The 16,813-nt window shown below is 34.4% G+C and overlaps 1 protein-coding gene across 1 annotated transcript; it reads right to left on the bottom strand.

The window, feature by feature from the left end:
• Positions 1-270: 270 nt before the first annotated feature.
• LOC123545282 (uncharacterized) lies at positions 271-12,930 on the bottom strand. Its single transcript, XM_053521229.1, has 3 exons — positions 12,412-12,930; positions 12,128-12,152; positions 271-2,979 (listed from the first exon to the last, which is right to left on the bottom strand). The coding sequence occupies exons 1-3, from the start codon at positions 12,747-12,749 to the stop codon at positions 2,377-2,379; spliced, it is 966 nt and encodes a 321-aa protein (XP_053377204.1). The 5' UTR covers positions 12,750-12,930; the 3' UTR covers positions 271-2,376.
• Positions 12,931-16,813: the final 3,883 nt, after the last annotated feature.

The raw sequence follows: 16,813 nt of genomic DNA, 5'->3' as shown, positions 1-16,813 counted from the left end.
TAGATATCTGTACTAAGGTATTCATTGTGTAGAATGTCATGTTATGCCCTTGCAATGCTTATACCACTCTTTATTTTTTTGTTTACATTTTTTATCAATGAGAAAGATGGCGTCCATCCCGAGTTGAGATGACGTGGCGTTAAATTTTTACCTGTTTAATCAAACCTGGTGCGTTAGAAAGAAAAACACAGAAGTACAACATTATTTGTTACACTGGTATTATAAAAAAACTGTTATTTCCTTACACAAAAGCTACAGAAGATACAGTTACTGCCATGAAACTCTTCAGAAAAAGATCACACCATTTGTTAAGCAACCGATAAAGGCATACAAGCTGCACTGAATAAAGAAAGGATGGCATAAAACAACACAAAATGTTCAAGTCAATAAATAAGACATAACTTCATTTGCTCAATTTATAATTTATGTTCCATTTATTCATATCAGTTGTTATCAATGAACACATGACTCAGTAATATTTGTACTTCTCATTATTTAAATAAATTGAAATAAAAACAAAGCAAAAAAAACCCAAACATTGTGGCAGTTTTGGGATTGGAATATAACAACAAACAGCGTTGAAATAGATTCTTCAGTACAGTAATAACAGTAGCCATACATAAAATAAATTGCAAACGTACTTGGAGGCCCTTTGAACGGCTTAGTTAAATGAGAAAAAATATCAGCTCTCTGACGAATCATTCGATAACGTTACATTTGAAAAAAAAAATCACCCAGTACAAACAATAGATCCTACGCTTTGTAGTATGTTTGTCTTTTTTCTTCTAAATCTCCCGAACAGTAACAAGTTACCACTAATCAGACTGGACTGACTTAGCATTGTCTTTCGCCGCTTTGGTTTTCAGTTAAACAAACAGTCAAAGATATATGTTTCTTATTTCCTATTACTGTTCTTTTTACAGACTTCATAGACATTGACTTATACCTTTTTTGAACCTACATACCCTTAAACATTTCAGACAGACGATATTAGCCAATTTAGATGTTGCTACATTGTATAAAGGTACATGAATAGTTCACAAAATCAGATGACGCAAAATGCAGTTCATTCTTATCTAGAATTTGTAAAAAAAGACATCGCCAACCTGTATAAATGTTGACTATGTAAAACGCAGTTTTTATTTCGCATGTCATAAAGACAAAGCAATTAGTTTTGGTATGAAGAAGTATTGGAATTGAAAAAAATCTGGTATCGCGTTACATTCATCCTCTATTGCTGGGATTAGATCTTTAGTAATTGAATATTTTAGATATGTCTTTTTAAACTATAAAAGAATCTAGGGTATTTCTCTGTATCAACATGCTTTATTCCGTTGAAGAATGAATCTGTTATTGCACCTGAATTTTGATTTTGATATTTCAGACAGGATTTTATAGATATTACTTTAAGGGCCAGAACTTCAGAGTGAAAAAAGACTATCCTGCAGGTTATTAAACCTGTTCGAAGAAATTATACACATAAACATCATGGCTAAGGTTGGTGAACATTGGATATGACTCATAAACATGGTGACACTTCGTTTGGAGAATACTGAAAACGAACTGCTTAGGTAACTAGGCGAACATTGTCAGGTTTCACAATTTTAAGAAATTCAAGAGCTATAACTCAAAACTTTTAATAATAGTACGAGATCTCACGCCCATAAACATTGTGAAAAAGTATAATGAAGGTTGAACAAGGAATACTATAAGTAGACTGTAGTTGCAATATTTAGTTGCTCATACGGCATAACTCAAGATCCACTGGAACAATCCAGATTATTATCGATTATGCCTGAAATATGATGCAAATAAACATTGTTACCAAGTTTGGTGAACATTAGATAGCGGATAACCTTTGTGGACACCGAAACCCGCCGCACATCACCCAAAGTGATCAAATAATACGTACCGTTTCGCGGAAGAAAAAAGTTTAATTGTTCCTAGAAATGTATAAATATGTATGAAAATATGTATTAAAACAAAGGAATTTAAAAATGAACATAATACTATGCCTAAAGTTTTAGCCAGCAAATGCATGTACCATTATGAATGATGAAAATAAATATTCACTAAAATGTGTATGATTATGTATGTAACAAAGTGATGTTGCAAATGATTCTGTATGTTAACCCGTAATGTTGGCGTATAATAAACTTTAAATACTGAATACTATATATATATTCGAGTCTAATATGATAGTATATGAAATAGGGTAGAACTGTTTCTAGATCGCAACAAGTAGGTCAAAATTATCGCTGGTTTGTATTATATAATTTGTTATGCAAATAGTTATATACATGTATATTCAGCTGATCTAGCGGAGACAGAACGCTAATGATATACTTCTGCTGTATATGCTATTGATTTAATGATTTAACTATCCATGTACGTTTCACTTTCTGCTGAATGAAAAGAATCGCTATCGGCGTCATTATTACTGTCGTTATCAGATTCTTTAACACTAGTTTCTGGATGACTTTGAACACCGTTTCTTAAATTTTCCTGATTACATGTTTCTGAATTGCCTTGTGATACAGATTCTAAATGTTCCTTATCATTTTTTTCTGTATGTTTGGGTAAAAGAGGTTCAAACTCTTCCTGAACACTCTTGTCAGACTTTTCCTTTCGAAAAGATTTTATATTTTCCTGGACAGGGATTCCTAAAGGAATTGGCTTTGTTCCTTCTCCATACAATGTTGATTCATTATTATCTAAATCATTTCCGTTGTTTTCTTTTCTTTCTTCTAACACAGCTCCCGGTGCTAGCACATAGCTTTCTAATGTTTTTTCTGTCTCAACATGCACTAATGCAGTCGTTTCTTCAGGGTCAGTAGTGGGTACAGGAGTATCAGCAGGAACCTTTACTTCGTCAACTTTTACTTCACCAGAGCTTAAAGTTGTTTCTTCAATAGACTTTGGATCAGAACGTTTATCTGTACCTGACTTCTTGTTCATGTAATTCTTCCTTATGAGTGACTGTAAATATATGAACATTTAAATCTAAATAAACAATACTATAGATTAGGTTTTATCGAGTAACGTTTAACAGCATAAAAACATACTTCCAGCTAAACATACTTTTGGAAATAATGCTTAATCTTCACAAATATCTGAAAAGGCAAATTAGTATGTTTGAGAAAACTACAAAGTATATAGACTTGCACTGTATGCTGCAATGCACTCATTGTTGGGGCGGGTTATCCGCTGCTAAAGTTATAGGTGTATTTACTGTCAATAATATTCCTAATTAGATCAAAAAGATGTTCATGTGCTACACAAAATAGTTCTATTCAAGAACATCGTGGATGAACTATCAATGATCAAGCAGTCCTAATTTTAACTTTCTCCATTCACACTGACCATCTAGATTACATAAGATCTATCAATGAAAAGGTATTCCAGCAAATGGTTACGTGACTACTTTCCAGCTGGCTTTTTAGATAACTTTTTGTGAGGTCCAGTAGAGTTCATCTTGTATTTGTTTCTCATACATGTAATTTAATAGTTTGGCATTTGTTTTGTTACAAACAGACCAGAAGTATATTTCAATAGCGCAACTTACATAAGTGAGATATTCATAAACTAAAGATAGTGAGTGTGAATATTTCTCAGTGAAGTCTTGTTTTTTATTTGCATGCAAACTGTTTGTTGTTCTTGCTTTATAAAGTTAGATATTGTGACATGACATTTTCAAAAGGCAAAATGTAAATTTAAGTATTACATTGTATCCGTAAATAAATGACATTGAGGTACACAATAATTATCATAAAAAAGAAAATAAATTTACTAAAACCCGCCCCACCAGACGCCCAAAGCTTTGATTTCTTTTTTCATCTGAATGTTATTGATTAGATGCAGTGAACTAGATTATTGTTATAGATTTTGGGTCTAAAAGAAGTATTTTACAAAATACAAAATTAAAAGAAAATAAACATATGTTCACAGGACACTGGTGTTCCCTCTCTCTGTCACAGTACATGGTTTCATAATTGTAAGGTGAAACATTTTTAGGATGTACGACCGTTTTTTTAGGATATCAGCCATTTTGAAAACTGAATTTTCGCATATTTCTTTCTGACAAATATTTTGTCAAAAGTCAATGCTAAATAATTAAAATACGATTGATAATACCATTTAACCAAACAGATTCTACTTGTTGCGCAAAAATAAAAACACTTTTATTTTTGGCTAGCATTTGCCTTAAATTAAATGATATAATATGTACAGTGGGGGTAGAGGTCGGTAATTTCAAATATCTATTGATTTAAAAGTAGATCATATTTGGTTCTCATTTTTATTATATGTTTTGATATGTTACAATTAAAATAAAAGTTTACAACAAAGCTCTTTATATAATCTAGGAAATATAAATTAAAACAAAAAGAATTTAAAATAGCATAATGCAAAATTTTAAACATTTTTCTCAATAAATCTCATAGATGCAAGGTGATCCCCACTGTTTTTTCCCATTTTGAAGCATTTTTTTTTGTGCTTGTGTCATTAGAGCTGCAAATTGTTTTCGAAATTTTAAGAATAGAATTATTTATTTAGATTTAAATACGTTTTTTTCCATTGCAAATACAGTTGGTAGGGTAATTATGTTAACATGTAAAAATGAAAGAGATTTGTTAGACATGTATGCTTATATAATATTGATATCACCTTGTAGGCATAGTAAGCTGTAAAACCTGAATTCCTGTAACGTAAAGTGGGATATTATATGTTTTATAATGTACCACCATTTTCAATTTTACACAGTTTCTGAATTGCTTAAACAGCGGATGAAGAAAATGCCCTATAAAATTAAACAAGAGGGCCATGATGACTATGGATCGCTCACCTGAGTAATATGGATCAGAAGAAAAATAAAGCATACATGTAAGTATTGAAATCTGTGAACATGGTCCAAATATCAAAGCTGATTCTAAAATATTTAGAAAGTAGGTCAAAGGATATACTTCTCTTAAGCCTTATATAGCCTACAGAATTTGGAATTTTTAAAATGTGTTATAATTAGAAGAAAAAATACATTGCTTACTTTCAGAATGTTTATCCTGTATAGTGAATTCAGATTTTTAGATTCAAATTTATTTTTTTATCAAACCATGTCACTGAATATTTTTGAAATCACTCACTTTTAAGAAAATGATCATGTTTTTGCCATATTTAGGTCACATAGGAATTGTTTTGGTAGTGAGCACACTCAAGGACCACAAAAATATTTTGACCATAGGTCAAGCTTCTTTCTCAGAATTTATGGTCATATCTTTAATGTGGTCGACCGCTGTACGCATATTGAAAAATTCAGATTTTTTCAAAACTTTAGTCAAAAACTGTAGTTTTCCTGTACCCTTAATGTTAAAAGTATTTTCAATTACGTCAGATATTTTCTTTGAAAAAATATTTCATGCAGATTGATAAAACAATACTTCGTGATAAAAAAACACCTTATTCTTCACTTCATTTTGAGACATTCAGTTTTTAGGTCATTTCTGGGCAAAAGTGAACTTTCTCCTTTAAGGTCATACAGCATCAGAATAATTACAAATCTGCGTAGCCGTTGATATGGTAAAATAAAAAGAGATATCTTGAATGAAGTTATATGTCATACTAGCACACCTCATGAAATGTGTCTTCGTAAGCCATGTCTGTAAAATGAGCATGGATAACATAAGTTAGGAACTTTCCCTTTGCTTGTAAGTCAAGAGTAATTATCATTAATTTTCTACAAAGTACTAGTATTTTGAAATCCGCCTGATAGTTTCTGAGAAGAATTTTAAAGATTTTCCTTAATAAATAAGCCATGCCATGGCAAGCAAATTCTGAATGGATTTCAATTCTTTGATTAATTGTGAAAGGGGCGGCAACCAATGGATCATTCCTGCCCAGTGGTTTTGAAGAAGAAGGTGATTTTAGAAATTGTTGACCATGATGGCCCGTATTCACTCACCTGAGTCCCGTTGCATAAGTTTCATGATAATAGTTGTGTAAATTTATTTTGATATCAGGCCAGTGCTTTCCATGATTATCAAAGTGTTCTATACAGATCTATTGGGAAAACCAGCGCTATCCGCTGGGGGCCATATTGTGTAATTGAAAATTTAGATAAGGGTCTCTTGAGGAACATTTGTATCAAATTTGACCAGTGTTTTAACTTTTGGCTGTTTTTTCTTCAATTTTTAAAAACTGCCCGTTACAGCCATATGGTCTGTATTACATAGTGGTATCTTATTTCCTCTTTAAATACTTCAGAATGAGCACTTTTAATTTACAATGGACATGCATTTTGTGTGATGTTCAGAAATTTCCATTCTATAGAAAGCTATGTTGTCTTCGAATATGGAGATCACAAAAAAAGCCATTTTTTTACCCTTTCACGGGCCAATAACTCTGAAAATGGTGGAATATGACTGGTCCAAAAAAAAAATGAGCCGAGATCTTACGGCGATACAAGTTGTGTGCAAGTTTGGTTAAAATTCAATCATAAATGAAAACGCTTTTGTGCAAACAAGACCAAACTAACCAATTTCTAGTCCTTTCAGGCGCCCTAGCTCTGGAACTCATTGTGGAATATAACTGGTTCAAGAAAGGACTCGAGTACTTATGGTGATACAACGTATGTGCACGTTTGGTTAAAATCCAATCATAAATGGAACCGCTATTGTGCAGACAAGACCAAAATAGCCAATATATGGCCCTTTCAGGGGCTGTAACTCTAGAGCCGATGGTTGAATATGGCCGGTTTAAAAAGAAACCGAAATCTTCTGGTGAAACAAGCTTTGTGCAAGTTTGGTTAAAATCAAATCACCAATGAAACCACTATCGTGCAGACAAGAAATTGTTGACAGCCGCTAAACGCACGACGCACGACGGGCATCAAGTGGTCACACAAGCTCACATTGAGCCTTTGAGCTAATAAAAGTCCAGTGATCTGTGCTTTTTCTTCTCTTGTTTGTCCTAGAAACGAATGTTCTTCTAGCTTACAGAATATGAAAAAAAATCTTAACGGTTAAAAACAAAACAAGAGGGCCCTAGGTCGTTCACCTGAGAAACACACCATAACAGTGTAAACATGTTTGACCTAGGAATTTCATGGAAAAAAATATTCTGACCAATTATCATTAAAATTGGAGCAAAACCTTGAGTATAAACAAGTATGTTCTTTGATTTGACCTAGTGACCTAGTTTTTAACCCCAGATGACCCATATTCAAACTTGACCTAGACTTCATCAAGGCTATCATTCTGATCAAATTTCACGAAGATCAATTGCAAAATACAGCCTCTATCGCATAAACTAGGGTTTTCTTTGATTTAACTTAGTGACCTACTTTTTGATCCTAGATGACCCATATTCACAATCTACCTAGATTTCATCAAAGAAATCATTCTGACTTAATTTCAAGAAGATCAATTGAAAAATACAGCCTCTATCGCATACACAAGGTTTTCCTTTGATTTGACATAGTGACCTACTTTTTGACCTTAGATGATCCATATTCAAAATTAACCTAGATTTCATCAAAGCAATCATTCTGACCAAATTTTATGAAGATCAATTGAACAAGAGCTCGTCGAACACGAAATGCCCCCCTTGATGCATTCAGTTATTGCACAAGGAACAGAAATTATTTGCTCACTGTAAACAAAAGTTCTACTGTTCTGGTTCAATGTGACACTGACCTTTGACCTACTGACCTCAAAATCAACAGGGGTCATCTCCTGGTCATGACCAACCTCCCAATTAAGTTTAGTGATCCTAGGCCCAAGCGTTCTCAGGGTATCGTCTGGAAAGGGTTTAACTGTTCCGGGTCAATGTGACCTTGACCTTTAGCCTACAGATCTCAAAATTTATAGGGGTCATCTACAGGTCATGATCAACCTCCCTATCAAGTTTCATGATTCTAGGCCCAAGCATTCTCAAGTTATTGTCTGGAAACTGTTTAAATGTTCCAGGTCACTGTAACCGTGACCTTTGACCTACTGACCTTAAAATCAATAGGGGCCATCTGCTGGTCATGATGAACCTCACTATCATCTTTCATGACCCTTGGCCCAAGCGTTCTCAAGTTATCGCCCAGAAACCGTTTTAACCGTTCCTGGCTAATCTGACCTTGAACTTTGACCAAATGACCTTAAAATCAATAGTGATCATCTGCTGGTCCTGATCAATCTCCCTATCAATTTTCCTGATCCTAGGCCCAAGCGTTCTTGAGTTATCGCCCGGAAACCGTTTTACTGTTCCTGGTCACTGTAACCTTGAACTTTGACCTACTGACCTCAAAATCAATAGGAGTCATCTGCTGGTCATGAAAAACCTCCCTATCAACTTTCATGATCCTAGGCCCAAGCAATCTTGAGTTATCATCCGGAAACCGTTAAACTGTTCCGGGTCACTGTGACCTTGAACTTTGTTATACTGACCTCAGAATTAATAAGGGGTCATCTGCTCGTCACGAAAAACCTCCTTATCAACTTTCATGATCCTAGGCCCAAGCAATCTTGAGTTATCATCCGGAAACCGTTAAACTGTTCCGGGTCACTGTGACCTTGAACTTTGACATTCTGACCTCAAAATCAATAGGGGTCATCTGCTGGTCATGTTCAATCTTCCTATCAATTTTCCTGATCCTATGCCCAAGCGTTCTTGAGTTATCGCCCGGAAACCATTTTACTGTTCCTGGTCACCGTGACCTTGAACTTTGACCTACTAACCTCAAAATCAATAGAGGTCATCTGCTGGTCATGGCCAACCTTCCTATTAACTTTTACGATCCTAGGCTCAAGCAATCTTGAGTTATCATCCGGAAACTGTTTAACTGTTCCAGGTCACTGTGACATTGAACTTTGACATACTGACCTCAAAATCAATAGGGGTCATCTGCTGGTCATAACCAACCTCCCTATCAACTTTCATGATCCTAGGCCCAAGCATTCTTGAGTTATCATCCGGAAATCGTTTAACTGTTTAGGGTCACTGTGACCTTGACCTTAGATATACAGATCTCAAAATCAATAGGGGTCACCTGCAGGTGATGACCAACTTTCCTATCAACTTTCATGATCCTAGGCCCAAGCGTTCTTAGGTTATCATCCGGAAACGGATTGGTCTACATACAGACTGACCGACAGACAGACCAACCGACCGACCGACCGACCGACCGACCGACCGACCGACATCTGCAAAACAATATACCCCTCTTTCTTTGAAGGGGGGCATACAAATACAGCCTCTATCGCATACACAAGGTTTGTCTTTGATTTGACCTAGCAACCTACTTTTTGACCCCAAATGATCCATTATTCCAACTTGACCTAGATTTCATCAAGGAAATCATTCTGACCAAATTTCATGAAGATCAATTGAAAAGTACAGCCTCTATCGCATACACAAGGTTTTTCTTTGACTTGACCTAGTGACCTAGTTTTTGACTACAGATGACCCATATTCTAACTTGACCTAGATTTTGTCAAGGCAATCATTCTGACTAAATTTTATAAATATCCAGTGTAAAATGCAGCCCCTAATGCGTACACAAGGTTTTTCTTTAATTTGACCTAGTGACCTACTTTTTAACCCTAGATGACCCATATTCAAACTCCACCTTTATTTCATATAAACAAACATTCTGATTAAATTTCGAGAAGATCCGGTGTAAAATGCAGCCCCTATCGCACACACAAGGTTTTTCTTTGATTTGACCTAGTGACCTAGTTTTTGGCCCCGGATATTCGAACTTGACCTAGATTTTATCAAGGCAATCATTCTGGCCAAAATTCTTGAAGATCAATTGAAAAATACAGCCTCTATCGCATACACAAGGTTTTTCTTTGATTTGACCTAGTGACCTAGTTTTTGATCCCAGATAACCCATTTTCAAACTTGCCTAGATTTTGACAAGGTAATCACTCTGACAAAATTTTATGAAGATCAATTGAAAAATTCAGCCTCTATCGCATACACAAGGTTTTTCTTTGATTTCACCTAGTGACCTAGTTTTTGACCCCAGATGACCCATTTTCAAATTTGGCCAAGATTTCATCAAGGTTATCATTCTGACCAAATTTCGTGAAGGTAAGTTGAAAAATACAGCCAAATGTTGACGGACGACAGACGACAGACAGACGACGGACATCGAGCGATCAGAAAAACTCACTGAGCATTGCTCAGGTGAGCTAAAAAGAACAATCCTACATCCTTAAGATATATGTAACACAAACAGCTTTTTAAAAAACAGATTTATGATTTGTAAAATCACTGCATTTATAGTTATACATATTCAACTGGTTCAGTTGGTGTGTCTCGAAATAAAACAGTTCTCTTAACGTTATAATGATGGCTTTGCTAACGACAGCAAGGACACAGAAGCTGCATACGTGATATCTGGATGATCTAAAGAAACCACACACATCAAATTAGCAATGTCGCAGTGACATTCTGTTCATGAAGTGATTACCCGCTTTGTTTCAAAGATAATCGAAAGAGCATATCTAAAATCGGGACAAGGTCGCGTCTTATCAAATGTATGCGAATAAGGAGCGGGAAATTTAGTCTGACAGTACACAATTCAGTCTTCTTGGTGTTCTCGAAAAAATTTTGAAGTCTTAAAACAAACATTAAACAAATCTCATAACTGCGGAAACGCATATTGACCACCATATATTTAAAATACATAAGTATGTCATTTTCAATGCGTTATATATTAACTGTTTAATACAATTTTGTATGAAAAAGATTTGTAAACATGGCGGCATATAATGCATATTGGTAATTGAATTGAGATAAATATTGCGAGTATAGTTGATGAAAAAATGTGACTTTTATATTTTGAATTATTTCCTGTATATGTTTATATACAAAAAATGTATTGCACAAAACAGGAAAGATTATATTTCAGAAATTAAACAATTATTTCATTAGTTCACTTGAGCACACAGTGCTCAAGAGTGAGCTATTGCGGTCAGTGATTGTCTGACGTCCGTCGTACGTCGTCATTTTCATTTAAACATCTCCTCCTAAACATCCAGGCCAATTTTGATGAAACTTCATAAGGATGTTCCTCGAATGGTCTTCCTTAAAAGTTTTTCAAAGAATTGAAATTCGTACTGAACTCTGGTTGCCTTGTATCTTACTGCACTCTACACATCTGAGATGTTTTTACTAAGGTAGTGACTAGGGTTCCAATAACCCTTTTTCGGACCTATTCTCCCTCCAGAAAGTATGTTGAAAAAATACCCCTCCAACAATTGTTTTTGTAGTTTGCAGCCAACATCATCAAGCATAATTATGTAAATCTTAAATTTGGAAAAAAGTGTGTAAACATTGATTATTGTAAGCAGTATCTTGTGACAGACAGAATTTTACAAAAAAGAATTCCCCTTTCATATGAAAATGACTCGAAAATTTTCATTGCCCAAAACTGAAGACAGGGCCCTGGGTATGACTGTCACCCCTTTTTACATTTCTGAAACTTCAAAAGTTACAGAATCATTTCAGTCACTTTCACCGTCAGGTAATTGTTGGCCGGCTTTACTGAGGAGTGATGTTAACTATGCGTCAACTAAAACCCCTTGGAAATACTGAACAATTTTTGTATAAATTATGCGCTTTTTGCAAGTGTAAGGTTTCATATGCATAATAATCTAGAATATGAGGCACATAACATTAAGCAGATACATACATGTATGAATATGGTTACATAAAAAGTAGAAAACAATCATGTCTGTATAAAAAGTCTACAGTTTTACAAAATGAATCATTTGTCTAAAAAATATTTAACACAAATAAAAACCGAATGTTAAATTGCATAAAAATATAAAATGGGGAAACAACGTTGAATTTATTTATCGGCTGGCCAGTTGGTGAACGTTTAAACTTAGATATGATAAATATGTATAATCATACAGAACATGTATGTTTTGTAATATTATTATAATTCCTGATAGAACTTTAATTTTTGTATAACTTTAATATATATAAGGGGGTCAATATGCGCTTCCGTACATAACTATGTTTTTTTTTATTATTTAAGATGTTATCACCAATACGCTAAAAGGAAAACATGTATTTAAAACAAAAGTACGTTAAATTTATAACAAGTAAAGTATTAAATGTAAAAACATACCTTTATCTTTTCTCTTTTTCGTACACTGAAAGTTAAATAAAACTGAATTATAATTGACCAGTACAAAAAATATAGTCACCTTCATTTCATTTTGATGTATTATTTTTTGTGAAAGAAATGTATACATAACATTATCCATTTGTTTTGTATGTTTTATCTTATGAAACCGGATACACCGCTTACCACGTGTATGCTAATGAGGATACGTTTTTTATTCAAAGAGATTGATAGCCATTATAGAACATCTTATGATGGAAAACACATCAATTAAATAGTTCACTTACCATATTATAGTTATTATTATTATTGCTATTACAACCACGGGCAATACGACTGGTACCACTATCCCCGACTCGTACCCTGCCACATACGTGTGTATCGTAGTGCTTGCTGGACAGTCCGGAGTGACTGGTGGGCAGTCTACAACAATATCAGTGCCATTGATGTTACATCTTCTAGCTATTATACAAACGTCATTCAGTATCAAACTCCGGTTAAGTGCATGGTCACGTAACTCCTCGTAAGAAATCATCGGTGGAGGGCATGGGGCACAGTGAAGTAAATCCTCTATATTCCCTAGACTCGAACATGAACATGAACCAACTTTGAGCGACCTCTTCATATGTTATACTTCACGAACTATATTGTATCCTAGTATGACCAATATACTACTACTATACTAGTACTGAGTCACTACTGACCTACTTAAACATTTCATAATTAAACATTCTTTAAAAAGTAGTGAACTATTGAGCGCGTTTTACACAGCGAACATGATCCGATAAACCGCAATGCATATAAAACATGTGTGTGCATTATTCTTTCATTTTACACAAACGTGCTTGAAGGCAATTGATAAACGTCAATGACCAACGTGTATAGAAATAATAGTTTTCTCCAATTTACCATGGTGTTGAAATATGTATGTAACAACGTTAATAGTTTAATTGTTAAACTGCCCTACTTAAACAGAGGTTATGAAAAAATACAATGTCATATTCCTTTTTTACAATGAGATTGCTATATTTTTCGCGTGTGTCTAATTTTCACTAAACGCAAATTCGTATCAGCGCGGATTCAAAACACTCTTGTTCTTAAGTTCAACGTATAGCTTCAATATCATATATATTATATTCAAAGAGAATGTGTATTTATTTAGACTTCTGCATATGACATGTTTACAATTGTATGTGTTCATTTCTTTATAACCCGATTTTGCATTTCGCGGGGGAAAAAAAACAACTACAACAACAAAAAAAACGATCTTTAACCCTATCAGTTATTATTCCGCGACTTTTATAAACCGAAATTGTTTTAAGAAATATATTTTTAAAAATGTGTATATTAAGATAAATACGTTTAATGAATGAGATGCACAAGCAAGATCTTAACACTAATTGTTATCCTGTTTTAAGAAAGAACGTGATATATTACAACAGATTTGTGCAATTTCTTACATTCATTAAGTGGGGCAACAAGCACTTTGCATTTTGACACATTCATAGAAAATATTATAATTATACAGTCTATAAAGACTACCCTTGGGAGAGCCAAAATGTGGTTTTTAATGGGAGGTTATTTTTATTTACAGGTTAAAATTCACTGTCAATATTAAAATGGGAAACAAAACATGCAGGCGTTCTTTTGAACCAGGTGGTCTCTGTTCAGAGGTGGTCTTTATCACAGGTTTGACTGTATTCAAAATGAACGTTATAACAGACTTTAGACTCTTAGTTGAGCCGTGCCATGAGAAAACCAACATAGATCCATGCTGTTCGCTTTCAGAGCCTATAGCAATTAGAGAAACTGTTAGCCAACAGCATGGATCCTGACCAGACTGCGCGGATGCGCAGGCTGGCCCAGTCTGGATCCATGCTCGTCGCAAACCCACTATGTTGGTTTTCTCATGGCACGGCTCAGTTATTTTATCGGATAACTTGATAATCTTTTCGGCTATATGTATACCTAAGATGTTTCTTGGATGATAATTCACCAAACGGTATTCAATACAAAAGTTATATACTATCTGCCAGATCATCATCTTTTCCTTACGAATCTATTTTGCTGCAATCTCCTACAACCTCTGACCCACTGGTATTTATTTCATAGAACAGAAAAGTTGGACAAAATAAAATCAAAACTCTTGTTTCATAGGAAGTAATGAAATAATAATAGTAATAAAAAAACAATGAAGTAAACAAAAGTATTACACTGTAAATGCATTTTAAAAGTGGATTTTTACCCCAAACACATCATAAAAATAGCTGCTTTTGAAATTGGTTCCAATCACTTTTAGGTCAGGTTAAGTGGCATTGTAACAACTGGGTTATTGTTATATTTAATGCAAAGAACAATAACCTTTCAGTAAATATGAAAATTTTTTATTGTACTAAAAATTTAATATTCATCCTTCGTACAACTCGCCTGATTAATCCTGATAAAACAGTCAACTTAATTAACCTTTGGGCAAGATTGAAGAATTTCACTACCGTTTATTCCAATACATATATAAAAAAAATTTACTTCTTTAAAAAGTAAATTTTTTGCCCCTTTTTGGCACACCTGTGAAAATGTACTACAACACAACCTATACAAGAGGGCCACGATGGCCGTATATCGCTCACCTGAGTACCATTGCTCTTAATGATAAGATCAAGTTTTAAAAAAGATCACATAGGCATACACATTAAATATCATCAGGATAAATATTTTCTTGTAACAGCCCCTTTTGACCTATGGGTTACGTACTAGTCAGGGTCAATCTCCATACCAAGTTTGAGGGTCCTAGGCTCAAATGCTGCATTTTTGTACTAGCACGACTATTCCTTACCCTGGAAGACTTAAATAACATTTAAAACCCATCTCATTAGATGCTGCTGAGGTATATTCATTTACATAAAATAAAGGGAGGTAATTTGTCAGTAATTCAGTCAAAAGGTATCTATCCTGATTGTCCGAGTCCATCTGATAGCATAAATAACATTACAAATCAGTATCTTCATTGGTAACTGAGATACACCCATTTTAATTTGAAAGAAAGGGAGGTAATTTGACATATAATCAGTCTATAGTTAACTACCCTGATTGTCTCAGTCCAACTAATGACAGTAATGAAATTTCAAATGAGTCCTATAAATACTTACTGAGATAAATCCATTTTTATTAAAATTAGGGGAGGTAATCATGCACTGGTATATGCATGTAGAAGATACAGAGTACAAGCCTTTACAACAATATATTAGAAAAGTATTTATATCGATAAACGTTCAATCAAGAGTTATCTAACATAACCATTTCTTACCATGGAAGCCATAAATAACACTTCAGACCAATCTCATTAGAAGCTGCTAGGTGTGTTCATTTACATAAAATAAAGGGAGTTAATTTGTTATCAATTCAGTCAATATGTATCTACACTGATTGTCCAAGTCCATCTGATGGCATAAATGAAATTTTAGATCAGTGTCTTTATTAGTTACGGAGATATACCCGTTTTAATTTGAAATAAAGGGAGTTAACTTGACATAAAATCAGTCCATAGTTTTCTACCCTGATTGTCTCAATCCAACTAATGACAATATTGAAATTTCAAATGAGTCCTATAAGTACTTACTGATATAAATCCATTCTGATTAAAATCAGGGGAGGTAATCAGATATAGAATAACTCCGGAACCTATGATTGGATCTGATTGGATCATGGAATCCAAGGTTTATTGTTGTTGAAGTTTGTATCAAATCAAACCATAAATGAAGTCTCTATATGGCTGCAAAAGCCAAAAATAAGAAATATTAGACCTTTAAGGGGCCATAACTCTGGAACCCATGACGGGATCTGGTCATTTTTCGAAAGGAACCGAGATATTATGCCAGTACAAGTTGTGTGCAAGTTTGATTAAAGTTGATTGTAAAATGTTGTTTCTATCGTGTTCACCATCCAAAAATAGCAAATTTTGGCCCTTAAAGGAGCCATAACTCTGGAATCCATGATGGGATCTGGCCAGTTTTTGAAAGGAACCAAGATATTATGCTAATACAAGTTGTGTGCAAGTTGTATTAAAGTTGATTGCAAAATGTAGTCTTTATCATGTTCACAAGCCAAAAATGGCAAATTGTGGCCCTTTAAGGGGCCACAACTCTGGAACCCATGATGGGATCTGGCCAGTTTTCGAAAGGAACCGTGGTATTATGCCCATACAAGTTGTGTGTAAGTTTTTTTTAAATCAAATACAAAATATGGTCTCTATCATGTTCACAAGGAAATTGTGGACGGATGACGGATGACGGACGGACGACGGACGACCGACGAAGGGCGATCACAAAAGCTCATCCTGTACAGGTAAGGTAAAAATGGGTCAGTTGTTTGTGACTAGCATATTCTCTTTGAGGGTAATAGATTAGTCCCTTAGGTTAAGGTTCAAATACCGAACATTCTGGGTCAAGATAATCCTTCCGAAGTATTTGCTATTGTCAGCCTCACATAATTATTATGCATAAATTGCGATGTTAGTATTTCAATTGTTGGGTACGATATGCCAAAATTGAGACAGCATTTGTCGCCGTGTATAGAAAATAAACATTTCGCCTCATTTCTGAAATTTGGTAAAATGCCTATAATGTCTTAAAAAGTCAGAATTTGAATTTGGGTTAACCTTGATAGACGCAAACGCCAATGTCAAAATCCACA

This window comes from Mercenaria mercenaria, chromosome 1 (assembly GCF_021730395.1).
Source record: "Mercenaria mercenaria strain notata chromosome 1, MADL_Memer_1, whole genome shotgun sequence".
NCBI classification, from domain to species: domain Eukaryota; kingdom Metazoa; phylum Mollusca; class Bivalvia; order Venerida; family Veneridae; genus Mercenaria; species Mercenaria mercenaria.
Note: the sequence above shows the minus strand (reverse complement) of the source record. Positions and strands in the feature narration are given on the sequence as shown.

Bases quoted from the DNA above. Each gene is read 5' to 3' on its own strand.
- LOC123545282 (XM_053521229.1), bottom strand. From the start codon at position 12,749: ATGAAGAGGTCGCTCAAAGTTGGTTCATGTTCATGTTCGAGTCTAGGG. The intron at 12,153-12,411 runs GTAAGTGAACTA...TTTAACTTTCAG, and splicing joins ATAATAATAACTATAATATG to TGTACGAAAAAGAGAAAAGA. The intron at 2,980-12,127 runs GTATGTTTTTAC...ATATATTTACAG, and splicing joins GAAAAAGAGAAAAGATAAAG to TCACTCATAAGGAAGAATTA.